Source organism: Phaethon aethereus (assembly GCF_964289735.1).
Source record: "Phaethon aethereus genome assembly, chromosome: 2".
NCBI classification, from domain to species: Eukaryota; Metazoa; Chordata; class Aves; order Phaethontiformes; family Phaethontidae; genus Phaethon; species Phaethon aethereus.
Window position 1 is genome coordinate 133,301,580 of NC_138582.1, and position 25,321 is coordinate 133,326,900.

General features: G+C 42.2%; 1 protein-coding gene across 2 annotated transcripts in view; it reads right to left on the reverse strand.

Moving 5' to 3' along the window:
• The window catches only part of CREB5 (cAMP responsive element binding protein 5), a gene marked incomplete at both ends in the record, with an annotated part of 215,293 nt that overhangs the window by 88,630 nt on the left and 101,342 nt on the right, over nt 1-25,321 (reverse strand). The window contains one exon of one of the 2 annotated variants that reach the window (XM_082015241.1): nt 9,679-9,725. The exons of the other annotated variant lie outside the window; for it this stretch is intronic. Coding sequence (XP_081871367.1) covers nt 9,679-9,725 — 47 coding nt within the window. Of the gene's footprint in view, nt 1-9,678; nt 9,726-25,321 lie in introns of those variants that run through there. 2 annotated transcript variants of the gene reach the window in all.

A 25,321-nucleotide genomic window follows, 5' to 3' on the forward strand; every position in this document is an offset into this window, starting at 1 on the left:
CCATAACTGATTTTAACAGCTAGTTAGAAACCTGAACACCAATATCGATGTATTCAGGAAAAACAGAACTAACACTGATATTTTCAGAACTATCTTACTTAAAGGCTGATTTGGTTCATTAATAAATTAACCAGATAGGAATGTTGTTTTCAAGGCAAAGGGAAAATAGTATATTCTACAGGAAAGTATAGGACTTTTTGTTTTGTTTTCCAAGGGGATTATCTCTTCCAGCCAGGAAGTTTTTACCACACGTCCAGATTCAGTGATTTGCTCTCCGTCCGACAGTGGCACAAAATCATCTTTGACATTTACCAAAGTGTCAGGCACACACTTTAAAAGCACAAAGCTTGTCCTGATTGCAAGAAAAAAGGATGCAAACAAGGTGAATGCATGACAGTAAAGAATGTACTAGCAGCGTAGTGAGAACCAGGCTTGTGCTCTAGGACTGCACTTTTGGAAACTTCGTAAATAGGAACAATATCCTTCTCTAAGCCTTTTAGCTCAAGATGACTGTAAGACTGAGTCAGCCTCGCTGCAGAGGCTTTTGTCAGTGAAAACTCATGTTCAGTGTCTGTTCCTCAGTCTTTACGTTACAATCCATAATAAATTATTAATTTTGCAATAATAAAATAACTGAGCATGCAGAAGGGCAAGGCATGATTTTACATGTGATATCAGTGACAGTATACTGGATAGTCATTAGTTAATGGACAAATGTGAATTCAGGGTAAGGTAAACAGAGAGTTCATTGCAGAAAGGCATTAACGTGCCATTACTTTTATAGGGGAACAGCTTTTGCTAGCTAAGTTCCTGTAAAACATACCTTTGGGCTTACAGGGACATTAGCAAATGGATCCCTCACGTGGTGAGGGACAAAGCTTGTCTCCTGGTTTTGTGAAATGGGCTGAAAATTACCTTGAAGGCCCAGAATTTTTGTTTGTTATGGTTTAATTGCCTATTTTTGTAAAAAGAAAAAGGAAAAAAAAAGTGGTACTTTAAACACCTGACTGGTTTGGAAATATCTCAGAGATGGGTTTTCTCACAGCATCTTACAATTCTCTAGAATTCTTGACTACAAGCAGAAAATACGGATGCTTAGTCAAGCAGGGAACAAGACTTCATTCAGCTGTTTATAAACTCAACAGATATTTGGCTTCATTTTGGCTCATATTTCAGCCAAAAATGGCTGATTGTCAGGATTCTTGTTTTATCTTTGCGTGTTTATCAGGCATCTCCTAAAACTTAGGTGACCGTCACTTACAGCGTGGTGGGAAAGCTAGGAAACGAAGCACCTCGAAGCGTGATTCATTCTCTCCTCAGTAGCAGCAATCGGAGTCCACAGTTACACCTCTTCATGTTCTTCACCCCTCAAAACAAGGCGGACAGAAGCAGGCACGGGATATGCTCTAGATGACATTATGTTCGTATCTCGCCCTTTCCTTTTCTTATTGCTTTTTCCTCATGAGAATTCGTCCTGCTTTCCCCCCGTACAGATTGCCAGTGCTGCTGCTGCCATCGTTGCCCAGTGCGGGACCAGAGAACAATTTCAGTCAGGAGGCACCTCTGAAGGTCACCTTGTCCAACCTCCTGCTCCAAGCAGGGCTGAATGCAGTACCAGAGCTCCTCAGGACCTTTTCTAGACCAAGTGTGACAAAGTCCAGCAACGGAGGCTGCACCTCTCCGCAGCCCGTTGCCTTGCCACGCTCCTCCTGCCGCAGCCCTTCTTCCTGTAGGTCCCACGGGAATTTCTCTTGCTGAAACTTGTGACTGTTGTCTTTTGTCTTCACCTGGCAAAGTGGGGCACACCCTGTCTCCCCTGTAACTACCCTGTAAGTAGCCGAAGGCTGCAGTTAGATCCCCTGTTAGCTGTCTTTTCCCCAGGCTAAACAAATGGAGTTCCTCCGCTCTCTGCTTCTCCTGTTACCCCCTCCCTTCAACCTAGGGAAGATGTCTGCAATGGCATCTGCCCTCCCTGCAACTCACCCACCTTCCTCTGCTGCAGCGCCATAATTCTTCACAGGCTCACCCAGGAACATGTGTGCAGTTTTGGGGTGCCCATTTGCTTGGAGCTATTCAACAACCCAAACAGATTTCACCCTAAACCATCCAAGGTTTTGGCTGGGTGCAGGGTTTTTTTTTGTTCTCCCCGCAATAGAGAAGATCTTTCTAAGTCCTCTGGGGATTGTTTGGGCGAACCCAAATACCTGACCCTGAGCCAATCAGTTAATTATTATATCTAATGTTTGTCCTATTTGATGATTACTGTGCGGAAGAGACAGATGCCAATGCAGATGCGCCGCCGAAATCCAGCACCCCTGCGCTTAGTGCTGCGTGGGGAAGCAGCAGACTCATACCCTTCCTACATCCAGCTCAACCCGACCTACGCTCTTCAGGAAGCCCTCTTATTGGAGCATCGCTTCTTTAAAACAAGTCTCCCCGATGTAAGGAAAAGAAAGGAGACATTAGATAGCGTTGCTGCTGGCAAGAATTTGTTCCGGGCACCAGGTGAGACCAAAGTTTAAAACTCTGGAATGCAACACGTGCGACTGCCGGAGTATTATTGCTTGTTTTATCACTTGCTACTCTTCACACTTTCTGGGCATTTTTCCCACAGAAATTAATCAGAAGGAATAGAACCATTTAGAAGAGACACTGGCCATCAAACAGAAAATAAAACTTACAAAGCTTATTCATCTTTCAGTGTACAGCAAATGAGAAACTGTTATTCTTTTTCAAGACCTCTTCTAACTAGCAAAAAAAAAATTCTCAGTGAAAACAATTACCAATTTGTAAGAGAAAGCATTTTCTCTTGAAACAATTCCCAATTTCCCTTGAAACAATTATTTGTCAAAAGCCCAAATTTTAACAATTATTGAACCTTGTTGGAAACTTTTCAATCAACCACATTTCACTTTTCTAAAGAGATCTTTACAAATCCATGCTTTTCCAACTAACTCTATACTAATCTTTTTTTCTGTAACATTCATTTATTTGCTCATTATATTTTTATAAATGTTGCTGGTAAGGTTTTGTACTTTTCTTGAAGTATGCTGCAGCTCTTTCATAGGGCACTACAAAATCTTGTCAAAATACTTTAAACTAAACTAAAAAATGGCTAAATTAATTTCTAAAAGGGAATTTGTTACATATTGTTTGTTCATTCAACTTCTTACCATAACTACTGAATTGCAGTAGCTGCATCAGGTTTTGCTCTGAATGGAAAAAGTTCCATGCTGCACAAGATTAGCAAGTAAAATAACAAACAAAACACTTACCGATGCAACAGCAATGTCCCCCTTTAATTGTTGTTTAAATTTTTGCCCAAGATTTGATTTCTGACTCTGAAAAAAACTTGAAATGGGAGATAGAGCTGAGAGGTGCGAATACAGTTTCAATTTCAAAAGGAAAGAAACTGTCATTCAAATGTATATACCTACATCACCACCTTAAGTCATGCAACTTGGAATCTTATTCACGTGATAAATTCTTTCTGATAAGATTGCTTAGGAATAACAGAAGTTAATTTTGCCTTGCAACCTCAAATATACTGGGGGGGGGGAGGTAGGGTGACTATATACACATACAGATCCACACAGACAGAGATTTCTGTACTAATCTGCACTTTGTGCACCGCATCCCTGCTTCATACAAATGGCCACAGGAGGTATTTGTCAACACTGGATTCCATTGGCAAGGAGTCTGTTGGTTCAGGCAATCTGCAAACTCAGCCTTAATACAGTCTTTTTTTTTTAATTTCCAGCCAATCTTATTTCTGCATGAATTTACAAAAGAAAACTCAGAAGTATTCAGAGCAATGAGAATTCCTGCAGTCCTCTGAGTGATGGTGCAAGAGAAATACAGTGAAATACACCCTCAGCTGCAGTGAAAGGAAAGTTCGCTTAGATCTGGAAACCAAACGACAACGAAGAACACAGCATTGGAACTTTTTTTAATGTGATACTGAGTGCTCTCAAACTGAGGTCAAGAGAGGATCTGGTCCAGTAAGCTTTTTTCTGTTACGGTTTTTTAAGACTCAGTTTGGAAAAAAACTACCTCATGTCAAAACTGGCATATAAAATTACTGGTGCTGATGGGCTTTTCCAGTCAGTAAAACATTCTACTGGTATTATTTTTGACAGGGCTTGTGATAACTAGTTGACATTTAGCGAAAACACAACGAAGCAGTAGTAGTAGTAGTTGTTGTTATTATTATTATTATGCTACTAATGGGCACAGATTTATTGATCACTAGAAAACAGTGCCCATTTGAACCACATTGGCCCATATTTTTTATGGTCATGGAGCAGCACAAGAGCTGTAGATATGTGCAGTAAAACCCTCCACCTTGTTATTTATGGGAATACATCTCGTATTCATACTAATAAAGAGCTTAGTATGTGTGACTTGATATGTTTGACTAATGGCTGCAATTTGTGAAACATCCTGTGATGCTCTTGAATGAAAGATACTATGTTAAAATAAAGACCACCATACAAATACAGCTTGTGCTGATCTGAGAGACCACCATTCTCACTTTTCACTAGTAAGTTTACCAAGATAATGGCTGGTTTTAGTATAACGTGCAGAAATCCTTCAGTAAATTGAAAGGTAGAAGTTTTCAGTACAGTTACTCATTTTAACATAGGAAGCTGATGCTACAAGGAAACATCAGGACATAAAATAAAGAATGGAAGTGGGGATGGAATAAACAGTGTTCTGCTAAGTAAATGATACTTTCCTGGCTCTGTCAGGATCCAAAAGCCCTAAAAAGCAAAATGTGTGTCACTGGGGCTGAAAAATAATTCATGCTATTTGACAATCAAGGCCTTAAAAATGTGTTTGGAGAAAGTGGAGGGAAGACAGCAAGCACCACAGCACAGAAATTCCATGCCACGTTTAAAAACAAACACAAGAACCCACGTAGAGAGGAAATCACCCATTAATAGGGATTCAAGGTTCATCAGCCTCTGGGATCATTGTGGCTGAACAAGCAGTTTTTCATGAGGGCACATCCTAAAGCCAGAGATGTTGAAAAATACATGGGTGCTCAAAGGAATGAAAAGAGATAGTTTTACGGGCTTTATCCAGAGGCTGTCAAAGCAGTACTCCCATTCACTGCAATAAGCTTTGGATCAGATTCAACATCCAAACGTAGTCCTCCCTCAGTAGAATTGGCTGGTCACGTTGGAAACTGTTTGGTCAAGGTACCCCACCCATAAACAGAGCACTCAGGGAGAGTATGGTAGTAAGCAACAAATAATTTGTCTCTTTGCCAAGATTAGGGGTTGTGTCTCCTGCTCGTTCACCCTCTGAGACAATAAAACGAAGGCTATAGTAAGGTAATATCTCTGAGGCAATCTAAGAAGGAATGCCACATGAATGAGGAGCGAGAGGATAAAGGTGCCTTCAATTTTGATGTCGAAAGTGGAAGAAATGAGTAAGCCATGGGGTACAGCAAGTCACTAGGAGATGGATGCAGTGTTTCCATCAGCTCTTTTCCCTGGGATCGTGTAAATAGGAAGAGGAACAGAAAGGAAATACAAACGTGAGCGTGGAAAGAGAGTTCCACTACGGGAATTGCCACATCATCTAGGTGGAAGACAGAGACACGCAAGTCCATTTGCAGGAGAAAAAGAGCATAAACACAGTTAAGTGGATATTAATGAACACTAAACAAGGATGGCAAGCCTGCTCTGAACTTACAAATCACATCCGCATTAATACCAAATGAGTTCATTAAGATTAACATTATTATGATGAGTATCAAAGGGATTAAAAGAGATTATGGCAAATAAAAGAGTCAGATAGGAATGAGATGTAATTACCTTCATATCTGGTTTATCTATAGCTGCAGAGAAAGACCCAGCATTCACTTCACACCGGAGGAACCTAACTCACATTTTGATCTGGAGTGTAATTTTCAGCAAAGCTGATCTCAACAGTTTGGGCTGAACGCAGCCCGGGCATGTGCAGGACGAACAAAGAAGGGTGGGAAGGTGAGCAGAGAGAGACGGGGAACTGCGGAGGAGGCCTGCTTCTGCCCAAGCACCCTCACGCGAGCGTGAGAGACAACTTGGTCTTCGTGCTCCCTGTGTCCAAAACGTGACATGAGGCCAGCCTTGCCACCATCTCTGTCCAACACCTGGCATGCTCTGACCCCAGCACTTGCCACGCCAACTCTGAAAACTTCACTGGGCTTCTACAAGCACCAGCCAAGTCTTTCAAAACTGTTCAAGGGAAATAGTCTCACCGTAAAGCTAGGAAAATGTGAGGAATCCAGGGGCAGAGGGATCACATTCAGTGAAATAAAAATAAGCTCTCTGATTTTTTTCTCTTGCATTTGTACCACAACTGCAGCGCCAATTCTTTTGTGCATGCAGAGACCAGCTAAGAAGCACCAAATTATGGCTTAAAATCACACAGCTTATAGAGCGGATATTCTGCCAACGCACACATTCAACAATGCGGGCGGAAATGTTGCTCGGGATCTTGGTGGGGAAAATGTATTGGGACTCTTCCAGCCGGGCTCTGCTCGGAGCAGACTGCCTTTCTTCACAGGGCGACCACGCACGGCTGGCTCTCCAGTGCAAACATCGCTTCCCAGCTCTGGTGTGTTTGGCCTCTGGTTTGTTTGACAGGTTACATGTGCTTCTGAATATATCTGCTGGTGCTCATTTTCAGAGTGCTGTTAACATTTCTCTTGGCTGCCGTTTAAAAATCAGGTCCCTGAAGATATCATCCTTCAATAAGAAAATCTTCTTGCCAGAAGGCCCGGCTTCAAACATGTTGAGGCCAACTGTCAGAGCTGTTGACCTCTGACCATGGAGCTGGAAGTCCACCGGCATACCTGCACATTGGCTCCAAGGTAGTGCAAGATGGACAGCTAGCACTGGAAGAATCCAAAATGGGCAGCTACTTTCATTTTTTTGTTGTCCATAATGACTGTGCATTTCAAAAGCCCCTGTCAACCAGAACCCGAGCTGTCTGGCTCTCGCCAGGACAGTTATACCTCATTAATTACATGCTTTGTTGCTTCAATAGGAGATATACATGCATACACACACACACGTATGCATACGGAATTTACAACTGCAACTTTTTGAAAGGAGCCTTTAAAACTGCTCTTTCTGCGGTGCTGCGTTGAAATCAGTTAAGTAGCAGAAGTAAATTGTAACTTAGAGTTAAAAAGGACTTCTGAAAGTGAAGAAGGATTTACATCTTTACACCCTCTACCTAACTTCACCAAGCACGAAGCAGCAGGGTGGAGAGGTTGCTTTGTGAAAGTCAGGAACACAAGGCAGGGTCATTGGTCAGTCCATGCTGACTAAAGCACCAAGATGTTCTCCTTTGCTGCCCTCCCAGCCAGGTGAAATGTTAATAGCTAGTCCCAGACAAGGGAGGCTCCAATCCCCCGTGGAATGCAACCTGATGCCCAAAGATCTCCAAGCCACGCTGCACAGTCTACTTTATATGTGTTTTTGTAAGAGAAAGAGTAAGGATGCATTTCTGTGTAGGCAAAGATGGAGCAAGACAAAGTCTGTCATCCTCTGCCCAGTATCTTGCCAACATAGCTAGACGCTATCTGAGGACAACATTGGCAGACTTCTCCCACACAAAGTCGCCAGCCAGAAAAGACAGGAAGGGAAAGAGTGAAGACAAGTCCACCCCAGCATCTGAAGCGGGGAGGCAAAGGGAAGAATCTAGTCTGCTTTACTCTGATGGTCCGTGGAGCTGCACTTCCCAACATTTCTAGGAGAAAATATGAGTCAGAAATCCTACGGGAACTCCTGCAGCAGCACGGCTCCCTCCACAACCCACACATCCTCAGCAGAGCACTGCGCAATCTAATCCATATGGTATATCTGCGCCGCAACGTGGGCCAGAGCCGGGCGCGGCCTTACGTTAGGCTCTCAAATGATAAAAGGTTTGGCACATGAGCAATTGTTTGCGCTTGAGCAGTTGACTGAGGAGCTTGGAAATCAGTGCATTTATGAAAAACCTGTGAGTAAAGTGCAGGGACATAACAGCTAGACACAAGCTGGCTTTGCAGAGGGCTACTGAAGGGAAGGCAGGAGCTGGTCAGGGGCTCTTGCCTTGTTCAGATGGAGATGGGGAGGTTTCACCATTACCGCAGAACACCACTGTTTGGTATTTTGCTCAGTCAGGCCCCAATACAGGTTTTTTAAACAATTACCAAACCCTCAAGAGTGTGTTTAAGGTTATCTTTAGTTAGCCAAGCAAATCTTTGGTCCACTGCTGATCCAGTGGGCACGAATACAGTGCTTCCCTCTGAGACAGAAATTCCCTGAAGTGGGCACTTCCGAGAGCAGTATCTTAGGAGCAGACAGCTCTGGACATAGAAAACCGATGCAGAGCTCCTCCGAGCAGAACGGGTATCCTGAGGACACCAACACACACCCGGTATCTTACATTCATCCCTCATCTAAACACAAGCAATGCCCTAGCAGTGGCTTAGTGTTAAACTCTGAGTGGCCCACCCTAAGGGTAATGTACTCACGGTGAATGTGGGGAACCTTGTCTTCCTCCCCCCCAGACCTAGAGGCTATTAGCTACATGGAAAAAAGACTAAAAGGTCCGCAGGGAGACAGACAGAGAGACTTAAGGTAATCACAGTGCTCTGTCCTGCAAAGGAAACCCACATGGCTAGATGCCCCAAATCCCACGTAGTTCTGGAGAACAGAACCATGACAGGAGGGGGATCTGCCGTGCAGGATCGGGACCTCAGCGGTCCCAGCAATGGGGAGAGAGCAGCCCATCAAACAAGCAACGAGCCCGGGGCAGGATAAGGATCAGAACGCTGCTGACAAGTGTTAGGGATGAAACGCCGAGGCTTGCAGATGAGCTCTGCAAACTGCCTCCCTCAAATGTTTTATTTTCTACAGCAGATTTCCAACAGTAGGAGCTTTTACTCACTCTGCTAAGGCAGAGGCTGAACCGCTCTCTTCGTACAGTTTCAAATTCGCCAGCTACGCTCGAAGAACCACCCCTTTTTCCTTTTGCTTTTCTCTTTTCTTTTTGCTCTCTGCAGGCTTTTTGTGAAAGAGACACCCAGTTTCAAGCCATTTCAAAAATATCAAAAAGCCCTGGTGGAAAATAATTTGCAGCTGTGATAATATCACATTTTTTAAAATACCGTAATATAGTTTTACTTTTAATAATAAAAGATAAAAAAGGGGAGTCTGTGAATAATTAGAGAGTGCAGTCTGAAGCCAGTTACAGTCACTGCAATTGATAATAAACTTAAAGCCCCTTGACAGCAGGTAAATGCTTTGCAACCCTGACCCCCTTCCTCTCACATTACTTAACAACCCTGCAGTTCCAGCATTACATCACCGTCCAAGCGATTGGTTCCTGCATTTTAACTCTCTCCCTGTCTCCTCCGATTAGGAGCAACACAATGATGGGGAAAAAAAACCCCAACAAACCACCAAACTTCTCTCAAAGTTTGCCGTGCTGCTTGTTTGGGTTGGGTTTGGTTGAAAAACCAGCTTCTGCTGCTAAGAGGCGAGGTTACACGCACCAGAAAACAAACTCTGTCGAAGTGGAAACGAGAGTGGGAAAGGGGGACTGGGGAGGGGAGGAGGAGAGGAGGAGGAAGACGGCGGGGGGAAAAAAGTATATAGAAATCAGAAAAGGAAAAGAAAATTAAAAACAAACCTCATGGACATCACTGAGCCTGAATTCCCTGCTGAGGTGCAGAACATGAGAGCCCTGGAATGAGTGTATGTAGAACTTGAGCCAAAGCTTAACTAGCCCGAGTGAGTCATATCCTTCCCATTTGATTCCCGTCCAAGTGATGATGTAATGCTCTGGCCCTCTCCCTCGCTCGCTCCCGCTCGCTACACTACCTCCCTCCTCCCCTTTTCTCCTTTTTAGCTCAGTGCTGGTGAAGTCACCATTTAAATCTGGCAGAGCTGAAGCAAAAACTTCAATGTAACCAAAACAGCCCCAGGCCAAGTTCCAGACGTACTGAGACTCGGTGGTGCAATTGCCATTGGAAACGAGTAAACAGAGAAAGAAACAGTGCCGCCTCTGAAGGGCCTGCGCAGCTGCCTGCCGGATCACAGGAAAGCCCAGGGCCGGGGCTGACATGATTGACGGGGGCCGATCAGAAGGGACTGCACACAAACGCGCTGGCTCCCACGTGCCCGCGTGGTGCGGGCTCCGGCAAGATCGATTGGGAAAGGAGGAGAGCGGGACGGCGCAAGGAGGGCAGAGGAGAAGCCGAGCCGCGGGCGCAGCGCCTTTGTGCGGGTCCGGGGAGGGCGAACGGCGCTGCCGTTACAGCGTGTGCCGACAGCCTGGGGCTCCTCTGCCGCAGCCCCGCGGAGCGCGGCGGGTTTGAAGGATGGCTGCGGGGCTGCTTCTCGGCGCGCCTACAAACGTACAGGTGCAGGGCACTTTCTTTCTCCGCTACTTAAAGAAGTGCCAGAAAAGCCCCGAGCGGTGCAGCGCTGCAAGCTTCCGAACCCACTCACTGCGGTGCCGCTGCTTGTTGCTTACCCAGCATCTAAAACAGTTCCCTTCTGGTGGTTGTCTCCCAAGTCTGACATTCATGATTTCTTTTAAGGATCGAGAATGTTTCTAAGCGGTATTAGAGATAATTTTTCAAAACAGAAGAAGTTTTTCACGTGTGCAAGCACAAGCTATTGCGGTGCGGAGCACTCTGGGGCATCGCATCGTAGTTTCTAAACCCTGCTGATGTTAAATGCTGCAGTGACTGTGGCTGAAATACCTCCTGTGTCCTCCCCCACAGAGGTTTTTTTCACTGTTCATCACTCACAATTAGTCCACACAGCACAAAACAGTTGCTCCACAACAGAATGCAAAGCCTAAGTAGTAGTAGTAGTAATAATAATAATAATAATAACAACAACAACAACAATACGTGAAAACGTCTAAGCACAGATACCATCCGTCAGCAATCCAAAGACTAACAGTTTCAATGTCAAACTGTAGAGATGTAACCATTCATGGCACCTGAAACACCAGAGAGGTATTTAAAAGTGACTCCTTTATAGATAAAGAACTCTAGCATCTTTTACAAAGTCACCTCACCCCATGTCTCGAAGTAAAATTCAGTTTTCCAACAGTCAATGGACACACCTATCCCCCAAAATTCAAAAAACAATAGGAAAACATCAAAGCCAATGTGTTTTCTTTCTTATAACGATGTGAGTTACTGAAAAAGCAATTTCTATTGCCTAGCAGCATTTTACCAAACAGGTTTGTCGGGGGTTTTTTTGGGAGGGTGGGAGATTCTTTAGATGATCAAAACAGTGATGCAACAGAGATTATTGTAAAGTACGAAAGTCTCCTCCTGAGGATACTCTTATGGCTATAAATAATCTTTAGAATATATTTCTATAGATCAACACCATTAGCTTCAGTCACAGTTTAGTCTTGAGTTCAAGTAGTTTCCCTCATGAAATCAAATTATTTGTGTTTAAGGTGTATATGATTTTTGCAGACAGAATGAGAGGAGGAGAAAAACAAAGGGTTTATCCTATTCAATTAAAAAACCACACTTCTCCGCAGCAGGCTGACCCGCTGGATGACATCCTCAGTTGATATTGATGCTGCAGCCACTCAGAGTGACACCTTTATCAAGCAAGGCAGCTCTGAATTAGAGGTGATCAGCCATAATTATTACTGGCGCCACTGAAGCCTGTGGCTTGACAGCATCAGATGTGGTTGTTATAAAGTTTGGTCCATTGTGTCAATGGCCTGTATAACTCATTTATGTCTGAATTACCAGCTATTGATTTTTTGTCTTCTGTAATGTAATAAAATAAAAGTTAGATCATTCCTAAAGCTTTCTTTTAATTCCAGCCTTGCTGATAGTTTCATTTTAAGCTCAGCCCACTTCTCTCTCTTTATTTAAAAAAAAAAGTGACTTCCAACCCTCTTTCTGTGCACGTCTAAGAGGTCATCTTCCCTTCCTTCGTATTTTTATTTTGTCCTCTTACATTTACACTGCTGGATTACATAGCTTCTGCTTATCCAGTTATGCCACTGGCATCGTTACAAACTTTGTCATGGGCCCAGGACAGATCCCTGGCTCAGAACAGCTTCAAACTGATGGGGAATGTGGCTACAACTGAGGCACAAACTTAGACCACCAGGCCCACCTCTGGAAGGAAGGAAGCTGCCACCAAAGAGAAAAACTATTACCCAGAAGAATCCAGGTTACCTTGGGGCTGCTTGTGCACATGCACCCATTCCTGTAGCCTTTGTCAGTGAAGCAGCCTCTTCTCACTCTGAAAGACCCACACGTCCGCCACCCTGCTGTATTCAGGGCAAAATGCAACAAAAAAGATGATGCAGGAGCTGCAGGGCAGTTCAGGCCTTCTGAGGCTTCAAGCACTTGCCTGGCAACTGTGCTCTTTCCTAAAGAAAACTTGGTTTACCAGAAGCAAGAGCAGACCCGTTGTCCACCTGTGAGCATCTTCATCAAAATATTAGAGAGACTGCATCTGTATGGCAAATGGCCCTTTCAGTTATTATTAATTACCTTCATAGACACAAACTTGGAAGAATTCAAGTGTCTTGAAAACAGCCTTTGTCTTATAGAAGATATTTCTGGGAGTTAGAGCATTTTCTGAAACGAACAAGAAAGATCCAAGCAGCCTGAACTGCCAGTCATTTTTAAATGATGTGTCTACACTGATGTCCCATTTCAAGAAGCAAACTGCTTTAAAACAGAGCTCATGCTCCAAAGGAGTTACAAACTTATTTGCGCTTGCTGGTGGGAACACAAAAGGTTCTTTCCAGGCAGGTATTTCCAAGGCTTGTTGATTTTTTCTTCCCCTTAACAGGAAACACTGTTTTCCCATTTTCCTTCCTGTGACAGACCAGTTAATGATAAAGAATGTCCTGTGCTCAGAGGAAATTCCACTTGCACGCAAGAGCTCCCTCTTTATCTGTTTACTTGTCTGTCTTTTCTTTCTCCCCCCCACTCCACCCCCATCCTTAAATTTCCATGCTGAGCCCCGCTCAAGAATAGGGCTGTTGTGATGAGAGTTGTGGGATGTTTTAATTCTAATGGGAGCCTTCTTCAAAGCAGCGCCCTGGCCAGCACAGTTATGACTCCTGCTTAGCTGTCTGGTTCAGGAATGCTTGCAACACCCTCCCTGCAGCATGTTTCATCCTTGGGGAGAGGGTGGTGGGGCACACCACAGATGTTTGGTGTAACAGAAACTTGACAAAAATCACTGCTCCTGCTGAAAGTTTCCAGTCTGAACAACCAGAAAGCTCTGAATTGCAAGAGCCCAAATGTCAGAGCGCACTGGGATTATCCCAAAAGCGTATTGTAACAAGGAACTGGGTGTGCTACAGTTGAGATTGTGGATGGACAGATCATCAGTTCTACATGCATTTTAGGTGACTGTATCACATAAGCCTTTGGGACTGACTTGTGCCTATTTTGACCGGTGGCCCAAAGCATCGGCAAAGACCCTGTGGATGAAAGCAGTGTAGCCTGATTATTTTTTTTCTCCACTACTTGGCTCTTAAAGAGGCTTGATTAAGAAAATATTCTGTAATAATGGTCCTACACTCAGGGAAGTCTCATTTTCATTCTGACATTATTTTTCATTTCTAACCCAAGAGCCTTACAGTCCCTGTGGAATTAAAGAGGCCAGATAATTTCAGGGTTAAATAAGCTTTAATGACTATCACATGTATGGAACCTTAAACCTAGTATTAAAAATTATTTTTTTAAAGTGGCATCTCTTCCTTTTTTAATTTAAAATAACCATCCAGGTGGTTTCCTAAGGATTTCTTTGCAAATTGCTTCCAGTGAACCTTTTCGGTTACAGACCACTGCAAACCCATGTGGTGTTATTCAGCATTCGGTTCAACTTGGGTGTCCTGTGTTTTCGTAGTGGACAGAGGGACTGTCTGCACAAGTGCCTGCACACTGAGACTGTGAGGTCTAAGCAGGAGAGCTGTCACTAGCAAGGACATGAGAATGTGTAGGTCTACCAATTTCAGCGGAACAAAAGTAAGGCAGGGTTAAGAGTGGATTTTTCAAATTGCCTATGAGATAATGGGACGCATGTTCCCAAGTCACTTGGGTGCTTCAGAAAAATCCATTCTCCTTTAAGGAGACTCAGATCAAAGTGCTCAGCATTGAGCTGTATCAGAGGTTAAGCAGGCTTTTCTATGAGCTCTCCAAATTCTTATGAAATAGAGTATCTGGAAGTATCCTTTGTGAGAACTGCCCCAGATTTCTTGTGCAGAAGCACTGTAAGAAATTGGATTGGACTAAGTCTAAACGAATCCTGGAACAAAGATCTCCCTTTCTCACTTGGATGCACAAGCATGCTGCTAAGTTAGAAACACAGTACTGTAAATATTTAAGGAAGAAGAACCAGCAAGAGCTTGGGTCCAACAGCTCCGGAGACAGGTGCTCCGTGACAGTCCACGCAGATGTGCAATGGGCATGATGGCTGGAAGACCTCCCCGCAACATTTTTGCAATGAATCTTAACTCAAATCTTCAAGAACGATCTTAAGATAAGAAACCCTTCCCTGGTGACAGTCCTAAGCAGGTTAATGCCACGTGGGGTTTTTTCTTTTTTTTTTTTTTTGCTGGGGACACTCAACCACTAGGAAATGGAATTGTCTACTTTTTATACACTTGCCAAATAGCTGTGGGCCAGCGATGAGCAGCTGACCTGGAAGTGAAGAGCTCTGTATCCAATTACATATCACTGAGTCATCCAGTCCAAGTAGCCAGCGCTTTTATTACAGCTGTAAACCACAAATACCTAAAACAAATAATGCAGCAAAATGATGCTTTACATTGCGTTAGAACCTTTCACCCTGAAAGATCCCAAAGCACCTTGCAGGCCAGCCATAAAAAGTCACGCAACGCAGTCACCCTTGACACGGGAGATGGCAGCCAGCCAGCAAACAGCACAGGAGTGCAGAGGGGAGATGTTGAATAAGGACAGAAGTAAACAGCTGCAATTATTTAAAAAATGCCATGTAATCTTTAATGTTCATGCATAATGAACAGGAGGTTCCCTTCCCCCAGTGTGATTCTAATTACTCTAATGGATAATTAGAACGTGCTGGTTGAAAAGTGGAGCCACTGCTATTTTTAGAGTTGCTTGAAGAAGCTTTGCCACCTGTGTACCCTAAATATTTTGACCCCAGATCTCAGGCATCTTAATCTTTAGTGTGAAAATCTGCGGGCTTTATCTTGAACCCAGTTTAAAACTTGTATCACATACAGTCACATCTCAACTCTTATAACAGGAAAAAGGATCTGGTTTTGATGTTCTTTCCCCATTGTGCTTCTAACAGAGAGAAAAGTAAGACAAAATTGCAAAATTTGCATTAAAAGAGCAAACTCATATGCTGTAATTAAATATGTGCTGTGAAGCACAGTATGGTAAGCACTGAATAATCGTACAGATTATCTCTAAAACAAATTTTAGTCTTCCCCCAAACTGTTGTCTTCATGCATTTTTGTTAGTCCTCATCTTTATTTTTCAGCATGATAACAATAATTAATATTCCAATGAAACTTAAAAAAAAAAGGCAAAGATCTGGAACTCAGTTGCAATTGGAAAAGGAGAGTGCTGGGACTCAGATCACCCTTATTACAGCAGCATAGATTAACAGTGCTCTCTGATAAAAACATACACAAGATAACTTGCTTTTAAAGATACGTCCTCTTTTGCTAGCAATCCAGCTGACAATACAATATTTCCTCCATGAAAATGAACAGCCATAGCCAAGCACTAGGAAATGTTTGCGGGACTCTTGCTGGACAAACTGACTGAAACTTTTAATTTCCATGAACTATGGGTAGCCAAGTAATTCTGCTGGTCCTGGCTCATCCTCAGGCCCAGGGTTTATACCATTCAACTGCTATCAGGATGATGAGAATTCATGGTGCAAGTGGTACCATTTTTAACTTGGCTTTGTCCAAAGACCTGAATTTAATTTACCTCCAGCATCTTGACACTTAAACTCCAGACAGATTAGAATTTTTCAATGTTTCTTAAAAACCCAAGAACTCTGCAGCAGAGAGACTGCGATGCGGCCACAACTAAGGGGCAGCCTGCAATTCTCTATATGCAGTGAGTCCCACTGAAACGTAATGTAATGTAAAGTTTCCAGCATAAGAAGTCAGACAGAAGAATTAAAACTCTCTTGTTGATAACATAAACTATTACATGATTAGACATTTTATTTTAAAAGGGAAAAACTATTGCCTTTTTCCTTTTTGTTTGTAATGGGAGTTAAACAGGAAATCCTAGTTCAGTTTCCTTCATAGCAGCTTCTCCGGTCGCTGATTCATTATCTGAGAGATCCTTTCTGAAATCAGGTGAGGTCCATCTGTACCCACTTATGTTTTTAGGATTTACATACTATGTTTAGTCCTCTAATGCTTTTGTTCTGGAAAAGTATGGCTATCTATTACCTCCAACCATATTAAAACCAAATAGATCTCACACAGACACTCACACAAATCCTTTCAGGACTCCGAAAGGAAAGCATCTGCATTTCACTGACATCAGAGTCAGAGTTACACCACCAGTTTTACTGTAATGATAAATGAAAGAGAAATTATGTCTAACTTCACTTCCACATTCTGTGGTGCAGGGTGCTGCTTTACTTTTAACCAGTTTCCATGAAACAAAATATACAGCTTTTCTACTCTTGCACAAAAAACCCAAAGAAACTCCAGAATAAAAAAAATCTAGTTACAAAACATGCATGTACACTGAAATACCCAGTGGGTAAATCCATATTCCACGCCAACTGTGCCTACTAGATTTACACATGGAGCAGTCGTCTGCTTGGATACCCTCTAACGCTAGGCTATTCCTGCCACTGTACAAACCCAAATGGTTGTGCTTCTCTTTAGAGACTGCAGCCCATGTCAACGAGGCACTTCTGTAAATTCTGTATTGGAAAAATCGCACTGGCATGCTGGCACCCCTGGTGACTTTTCACATAAGGATTGAAGATTAATTTTCTGTTGAAAAATGAACCACAGTCAGCTCAATTTTAAAAACCCCAACAAACTAGACTTTTAAGTTAAGTGAAAAAAAAATTATTATGGAAACAGGATAAACAGATTAAAACAATGATGACTAACTCATCTGAAAACCTGCGGAGTTCACTTACAGCCCAAGATTCCCTCTAACTTAAGTGGACGCTTCTATGACTATAGCTGAATAGTTTTGATACAAAAGTAGCAGCACATACATCAGTTTCCCCACTTAACTGGGATGTGTCCCTCCAGTTTTTAACTTTCCAAACCCTGAGCTTTTACTGTTTCTCTCCTCTCCTCAAAACTTTCACTTTTATTCCTCCTTCCAAGTAGCATGAATTTAATTTCTTAGAATTTAAAAATTTTCTACCGTCTTTGTCCCTCATGTTCAAGGTGTTGTGCGTTAATTATTCTGCATGGAGATGCTGATCTGAATTCGGCTTGAAACCACTTCAGGGCTTATATATTCTTGTAATTGCTTCATAACTGGAACGTATGCCTCACCACCCTGCACAACAGTTGCAACATCATTTTCTCTGGCTTTTACCAACGCAATTTTACGTCTTTCATATCTGTCCAGACTCCTGCTGCAAAGACCTTTCTCCCAACCCTTTGTGTTGAACATGACAACTCTCTCTGTGTATCCCTTAATCAGCTCAGGCTTTCCTCCTGAAGTTAGTTACTTTCATTTTCAAGACCCGTGGTAACCAGCCTTCCTCCACCTTCCCTAGCATGTTTTCATCAGTGTTAAAAGTTGGCTGCCGATCAGTCCACCACGCCAGGCTCCCAATGCCTCTGGAAAGCCTGATCCTGATGCCTTGTGGTTTAAGAGTGTTGGTACCTAGAAAATGAGCAGACCACCACAGAAGCTTGCTGCCACTCCATGACCACTTACCACTATCCATGAGTCCTCCTCCTGCATAGCCATTCCTGGAGGATGAGCTCCCAACTTCTTCTTCTTCTTCTAGAAATTTTTATTAGTCCCCCCAGGCACAGTCTTGCATTTTTTAATATTGAATTTCATTCCATTGCTATTACTTCAGTACTCAAAACTCATCCAGGTTTTTTAGGTTGGCTTTTTTTAATTTTATTTTCTTTTTTGTATGATATCCAGGTCCTTCTCTGTATTGCCAATGTCTCCAAACCCTCCGTCACCAGCAGTATTTGTTATACTTGCATTACCGTCATTAACGAAAACGCTAAACAAAATCAGGGCTGAACTGCACATTGTGCAGCTCCACAAGCAGCCTCCTCCAACCTGACACTTTCCTTTTCAACACCACCTGGTTCTTTCCCCTCCAGCAAGCCCCGTTTTTAAGCACGCTGAACGAAACCTACCTGCCCTATTTCCTAGAGCAGATGCCCCCCCATTAGCTGTAGTTGTGGAGCAGTCTGCAGCTGTCAGCAGCTTTTACTGAGTGGGAATTCGTCAGCGTGAATAACGGTGCAGGACGGAGTTTACCCTTATTTACTGATTCACTCCCAGCCCTGCCTGAAATTTCTCTTAGCTGACAGAGTGGGGTGAGCAACCTTTTGGAAAGTTTTGAAGAGGAGAAATGCTTTAGTTACGACGGAGATAAGTAGTATTAATACTACTGAAATATTTAAGCAACATTTCAGATGTCTGCTGGCTCTCAGCACTTTTGTCAGAGGAATTTTGCGTCTGTGCCCCACAGACCTGAGAAGCCCCCCGTGTCACTGCGTGCCGTTCTGCTCCAGTTACACTCGTTATTAGGCAGTATCATTATGTAGAATTTTCAGTCTTCCTAAAAGGGATTTCAGGAATGCCACAGCAAAAAATGGATGGTTTGTTTACTTGATTAATGCCGTGATCTATGATTACAAATCTGTCTACTGTTGCTTTCACAGGAAATTATTTCAAGAACTTCACTTCTGGGTGTTGCTTAACACCCAGCCTGGACTCCACTATAAACTCATACACATGATTTATCTGGTGGCCAGCATGTGTGGGAGGAAAGATCTAGGAGTCTGACAAAACTCTTCATTCCCTCTAACTTCAGGCCATCAGATGTAGAAATCTAGACCAATCTAGTTTGTAAATCCTCAGCCAATGCAAACTATTAATATTGAGCTGAGTGCAAAATGAAAGTGATTAGGCACATCCTTTTTTTCAAAAATTTAGACACACATGTTTTAATAGCTCTAAACATTAAACCAGCCGATTACATCATACCGACACAGTAAAAATGACTCCAAAGTAACCTAGGAAACTGTTTTTACTAAATAACAACTGAGTCCCTTCATTTAATCTCAATTCACACAAACACGAGTTTAGCTTAATCTCCCTTCACAGCCATCTCATGCTGTAATTCCACGCTGTCTGTTCAGACCGGCTGGGATGCTCTTGCCATCGGCTCGTAGGACGAAGCTCTCCGGGGACTGCAGCAAGGCTTTCTCAGATGAGGGGCCCTTGTCTGTTGTATTTGCTATTCTTGGTGGCCTGCCAGCAGCCCCAAATTTGGCAAGGTTCAGAGCACAAGCTACAGTTGGGTTGCTTGATTATCATGAATGTTATTATTTTTATTGGTTGGTTAATGTATTTTCACTTTGCTGTGTGCTAATTTTGCTTTGGTTGCCCATGTTGGCTACTTTGTGTCTCCAGCCTAAAGAGACGTAAGGATGGGCAGCCATCACAGTCGTCGTCCAACTCTTACCCACGACAGCTCATAAGATTCTTGTTCCTCTATATTTTGGAGGCCAATTCATGAAATTTCTATTCAGTTGCATCCGATTCCTTAGCTGGTCAGCATTTTCAGAGTGCTCAAACAAAAAGGTGTTAAATAATTGCAACTGTTCTTAAAAGAAATGGAAGCTGCAGGTGCCTGAAAGCAGTGTCAGGGATTTTGTCAAACAGGAGCTGGTCAGGTAAACACAAAGCAAAACCAGAATTAATTGTGAGATGTGAGTGATGCGATTTCACTGGCCTTGCTGCTGTGCTCATAATACACATATGCAGGGGCATATATCTCTCACACACCTAGGTAAAAGATATTCTCATATAGAACGCTTTATACATATATTGTTAATGTGGCTACGTAAAAAGAGAAAGCTGACTTAAAGGAGTACTGCAGGATGAATAACATTAAAACTTACATTTACAGCTGCATCTTCATTTTCATTCTATCTATCTCCCTTTTTTAGATACTTTTAAAACCTTCCAAAACTTTCCCTTTTTAGGCTGAAATACTGCAGGCCTGGTCTTTGCCAGATAATGAATATTTTAAAAAATATTTCCTTAAACCATTTTGTCTGTCTTTCATAAGAACAGTGAAAAGTGTTAAGCATCGTACAGTCAGAAACCCTGGGAACTGAGAGTTGAACTTTGCCATGAAAACAGTCCACTAAAAAATGCTTTAGAGGACATTGATAAAAACTAGATTTTATTTGGTGAAGCCCTTCAAAGTTTTATTTCGTTTAGGCCAATTATGTTTTCCACAAGTTTTCTTGCTAAGCTTTAAATCGTGCACGTCAGAAAAACAACCCTATTTTTCATTTTGGCTAACCTGACTTCCATAAAAAATTTATAGGGACTACGAAAAAAGTCCGTAAAGTGCAGAGTGCTAGTGAATTTAGAAAGAAGCACAGATGAGAGACAGGCTGATATACTGTCTGGAACTCAGCTCGGCTCGTTCACAAGAAATGTTTTCATCTAAGAGCTTTCTGTTTTGTCTTCTTCACACATATATTTGATATAATCTGTTGGCTCTCCTACTCTACGATACCAATTTTATTCTTCCTGTTCTCACTTACTCAGCCTACTCCAGGCTACATCTGTGACCTCCCTAGTCCTTCTGCTCCCTTCCACCCCATCTCTTCCCTTGCAATGAAAATATCAGCCCCTTGAAGTCTCACTCTTCTTTTTCCTGAGCAAAAACTCCCAACTCGGTTCACCAAACCACTACTCTTCTTTTTTAAAATCCCACCCAACTCACATCCTTCATATTGCCTATCTATCTGCATTGAGCTAGTAAGCAGCAAATCCAGCACAAGAGACCATCAGAGTTATCTTCTCTGCCTAAACGTATTTCCATTGAGCTAAGCTTTCTTTCCTGCATACGAATCTGCTCTCGCTCAGTAGTCTTGCCTCTCACACAGTAGCCTTACAAACAAAATTATCTCATCTGGAAACAGCTAGGCCCACTGCACCTTTATAAACTGCTTTTAAAAATATGTTTTTAGCATGTGCCAGGTAACGTTGTAGGCAGCAGGTAGAAAATGGACCAAAGGGTCATTGAATATAGATGTGGTATAGATAGATATAGATAGGGATATAGATAGAATAAAATAATAAGGATCTTTTTTTCATCAGAATAGTCCTAATGACTGAGGAAATTCAGAATTCATATGTTTTACAGTCTAAACTGTTGCTAAAAATGTTTTTCAAACATTTACCACAAGGTGCCAGCAGTTCTTTAATCCTTTTTTTATTTTCAATTCCTGCTGTACACACTCAAAGCAGGGGTACAATGAGGCAAAGACTTCAGACGAGGAAGTCACAAGGGGTATTAATGCCAGGGTCAGAGACCATTCACGGACAACAAGATCCCAAGCACATACTAGTACCTTCAAATAAAAAAAAAAAAAAAAGGTGGTCAGGTTTAGTAATTTGTGCAGAGGTATACAGCATGCCAGTCTGTGGTGGTTTGGGGTTTATTCATACTTTTGAAACCAGACCAACTATACTAGTCCCGCCTATAGTGAGGATACTCATCTACCAATGTCTGTTCTGCCTAGATCTTACCCCCTACAAAAATTAGAGAGAGGGAGGAAATACCTTACACAATATAGCAGCAACCGCTCTCTTCAGATCATAACCCTTCCTAATACTGGAAGACTGACACAATACTGCTGTAAGCTACCTAGTGGGGGGGATCTTACGTAGAATGAGAATATGAGGTGTGTTATGCAAAGCCATCTACCATTTGTAAATTTATGAATACTAAAATATCAGTAAGGACTTACTGCAGTGAAGTGGAATTGTATTGCAATTAATGTTAGCTGGATAGTGTTGACCCTACTACTCACTATTATTGGATTTAAATAACCATGCTGGTGAAGATTTACCAATATTTAAGTATTAAAACCAGACTTTCAAACCAGTGAAATCCAAACAATTCAGTACTAAAACAGCACAACTTAAAAGAGGCTGCCTTCCCAGCCTGTTTTATTACATTTTGAATCACGTAGCTGTAACATGAAAGGTTATTACAAAAATTACCTGGAAGTATCCAAGCATGTTACATACGCTCCCTTAAGTCTTTGTGTTTTATACATATGCAGCTCTTTCCACTCAGAAAGGGTCAGAAAGCAATTTACAAACAATATATGCAGAACTAACTCGAGACATTTAATGCAATATGGTCTCCCTTCGTAGAGATACATGACTAAACATCCCCAATGAGTAATATGGCCAGCAGCCATAACAGCCTCAGGCTGTGATCTGGTCTGCTCTCATAAGCTAAACAGGGCTGGTCTTGGCCAAATGCATTTGGGAGCCCTCCAAGGAAATCCCAGGGTGCTTCAGGAAGCGGAGCTGGTGCTTCAGTAGGTGGCACGCTTCCCCTGGGAGCGGCACCGCACCGGCCGCTCCGAGGGAAACGTTGGTAGGTGCAACACAATTAACCAAATGGGATTTCAGGCAGGATCCCTCAGCTGAGACTGCTCATTTGTCACACTGTCACGATTTATTAGTGATGCTATGGGTTCTGCAATTAAAAACAAAGAAGTCGCTGCTGCTGAACAGTCCTCCCTCTGCAGAGCTCCTTTAGATTGGAGAAGTTGAAAGAATTTATTTCTAGCTTTTTCAGCTGCAATGTTGTGTTTCAAATGGGAACCATCTGTATGTGCTGCTGGGCTTACCAATACCAAGTAACTCCAAATACCAATTACCAGTTGGTCCTCACCAATACCAAGCAAGTTTTTTTACCTTCCACCCACGTTTTTAAACATAGTGTTTGCACAGTTAGGTGTGTAAATCCTTTCCCTTGCATCGGTAGGTCCCAGCTGAAGGACCACATCCACTTTTAGGTACTGTTCCTAGCTAAAGGTGGGTCAGCCAGAGAGAACCCTTTGGACAGCTAGAGAAATGCTTTGAAATCTAGAAGAGGACTAAGGACAGACTGAGCAAGCTGGTTAGTCTACAGAAGACAAGACAGAGGGTGGACATAATACATTTTAAAGTACACAAGGAGCTGCTGAAGACAGAAAGAAGAAATAGTATCTTTCTCCCTATCTATATTGAGTAGAACCAAAAATGAAAGGAACTTAAATTTGCATCAAGGATGGTTCAGGTTAGACTGCAAGAAAAACCTCTCTCAAAGCAAATACAGTTAAGCACAGCAATAGGATGTGTGCTCTGCATTTCTGGAGGTTGTCAAAAACACATTAGAGATATTTCTGTCAGAGATGATGTAGAAGTTACTTAATCCTACTTTGGGCAGAGGATTGGATGAACACCCCTCCAGCCATATAGCTCAATGATTCCATAATTTTTATGAAAGCAAAAGATTTATAGCTTTGGCATTACAGATTTCTTCCTATTTATATTAAATTTGAAATAATAATCATTCCACCCCACCAAAAAAAAAAAAAAAAAAGCCTAAAACACATCACATGTGCTAGCCTTAAAAACCTGTGCCATGATTTTAGGGGGATGACAGCAAAGATTATACATTCTTAAAAATTTTATGCAAAATGAATCTTGTGATCTTTTTGCTCTTTTATATAGACATAACCAGAGCTTTCTACCGTTCTTTCATGGAAAAGTCACAGAGAAGAGCTGAATTTCACATCTGAGCCAACAAGCAGTGCCATGAAAGATGAAGAACCTACTAACACTTCCGGAAGTGTCAGATCATTTTTTATTTAAAGAAGGGGGGGAAATAGAGGAAAAAGGAAAAAAGGAGGACATTCCCTGAAGCATAAGTATGACCTCAACAAACATACCAACTTTTCCTGGAGGCTTCCTCATCAGTTAGGTACCTGTTTAGTGGCTGAGTTCAGGGCAGTTTGGGTCTCTCCTGGAGCATAAGTTACAGTGCTGGTATTAACTGATAACCCTTTTAGCTGATGGGGCTTCTTGCACCCTGCATTAAAAAAGCTAAGGATGAACGTAGTCCCAGAGAACATATTGCTGAAGTCCAGCTTATACACCCTTGAAACTTCCCTTCCTTTCCCTATTTTTTTCCCTCTTTTGAACAAAGGCAAAAAAGTACAAAGCTACTCAGTAATTTGGATGATCTGGGGGAAGATGTTTTTGCCAAGTTATTTTTTGGGGAAGGCCATGGGGGTAGATTACTGTCACATTGGAGAGAGATGAAGAGGCAGCATATAAATGTAAGAAGAAGAAAGGTTTAACACAGCCCAAGCAGTACTGGCATGTGGCCCTGAAGAAAAACACACTTTTGGGGCAAGATGCCAAGTACAGGGGTCTGGGGCTGAAGAGGGGAAGCCATCCTTGGTCCTTTGATTGCTGCCCATGCTCATGAGAAAAGGACCTAATTTCCTGCAGTAAATATATATACTTCAAAATATTCCTGATCCCTTCAACAATTCTTTTTCTAATTCAGAACTACAATACAACCCCTCAGGTTTTGCTTGGCAACCTGTGTCAAAGCAGGAAAAAAAAAACCCCGAATGGCAGTAAATGAAATTTCTCATAAAACTTAAAATGCATTTTTCCTACAATTTAGGAAAACACTTTCAAAATGTAGATAGGATGACATGTATCTGCTAATTGCCTTTGTTAGTTTGCAGGCATATAATCAGATTTATTAGAAAAATAGCCTCATAGGAGAAGGCATAGTTTATTCTTCAATGAATGGCTCTTAACTGAGATTTACAGTACAGACAGATTACAAGCTTTACTTTCTCCACAAACAAAGAATGGAGCCCTTCTAAACAAAATATTCAAACAATTCAAGAGCCTAAAGAAAGGTCTCTCCTCTTCTTGGCTAGACAGTTTTGATACCTTAATGACTGTAACATTTTAACAGCTGTGGGAAAACTGACATTAAAAAAATACCAAGCGCAGAAACATGGTCTGTGTACAACGTCTTTGAGCTCTTATGTTTTATTAGCAATTTGGATTCATTACTGTTTTAAGGAGGAAGGAAGGGAGGTAGATGTTCCTGAGAGCTGTTTCTCTAAATGTATTAACCAGAGATTTCCAAGCATGATTTAATATAACACAACCCGATCCTCAAAAACTGGCTAACGGGTGAGATGTCACCATTTATCCCTTCATTGAAATTCATGCTCCGAC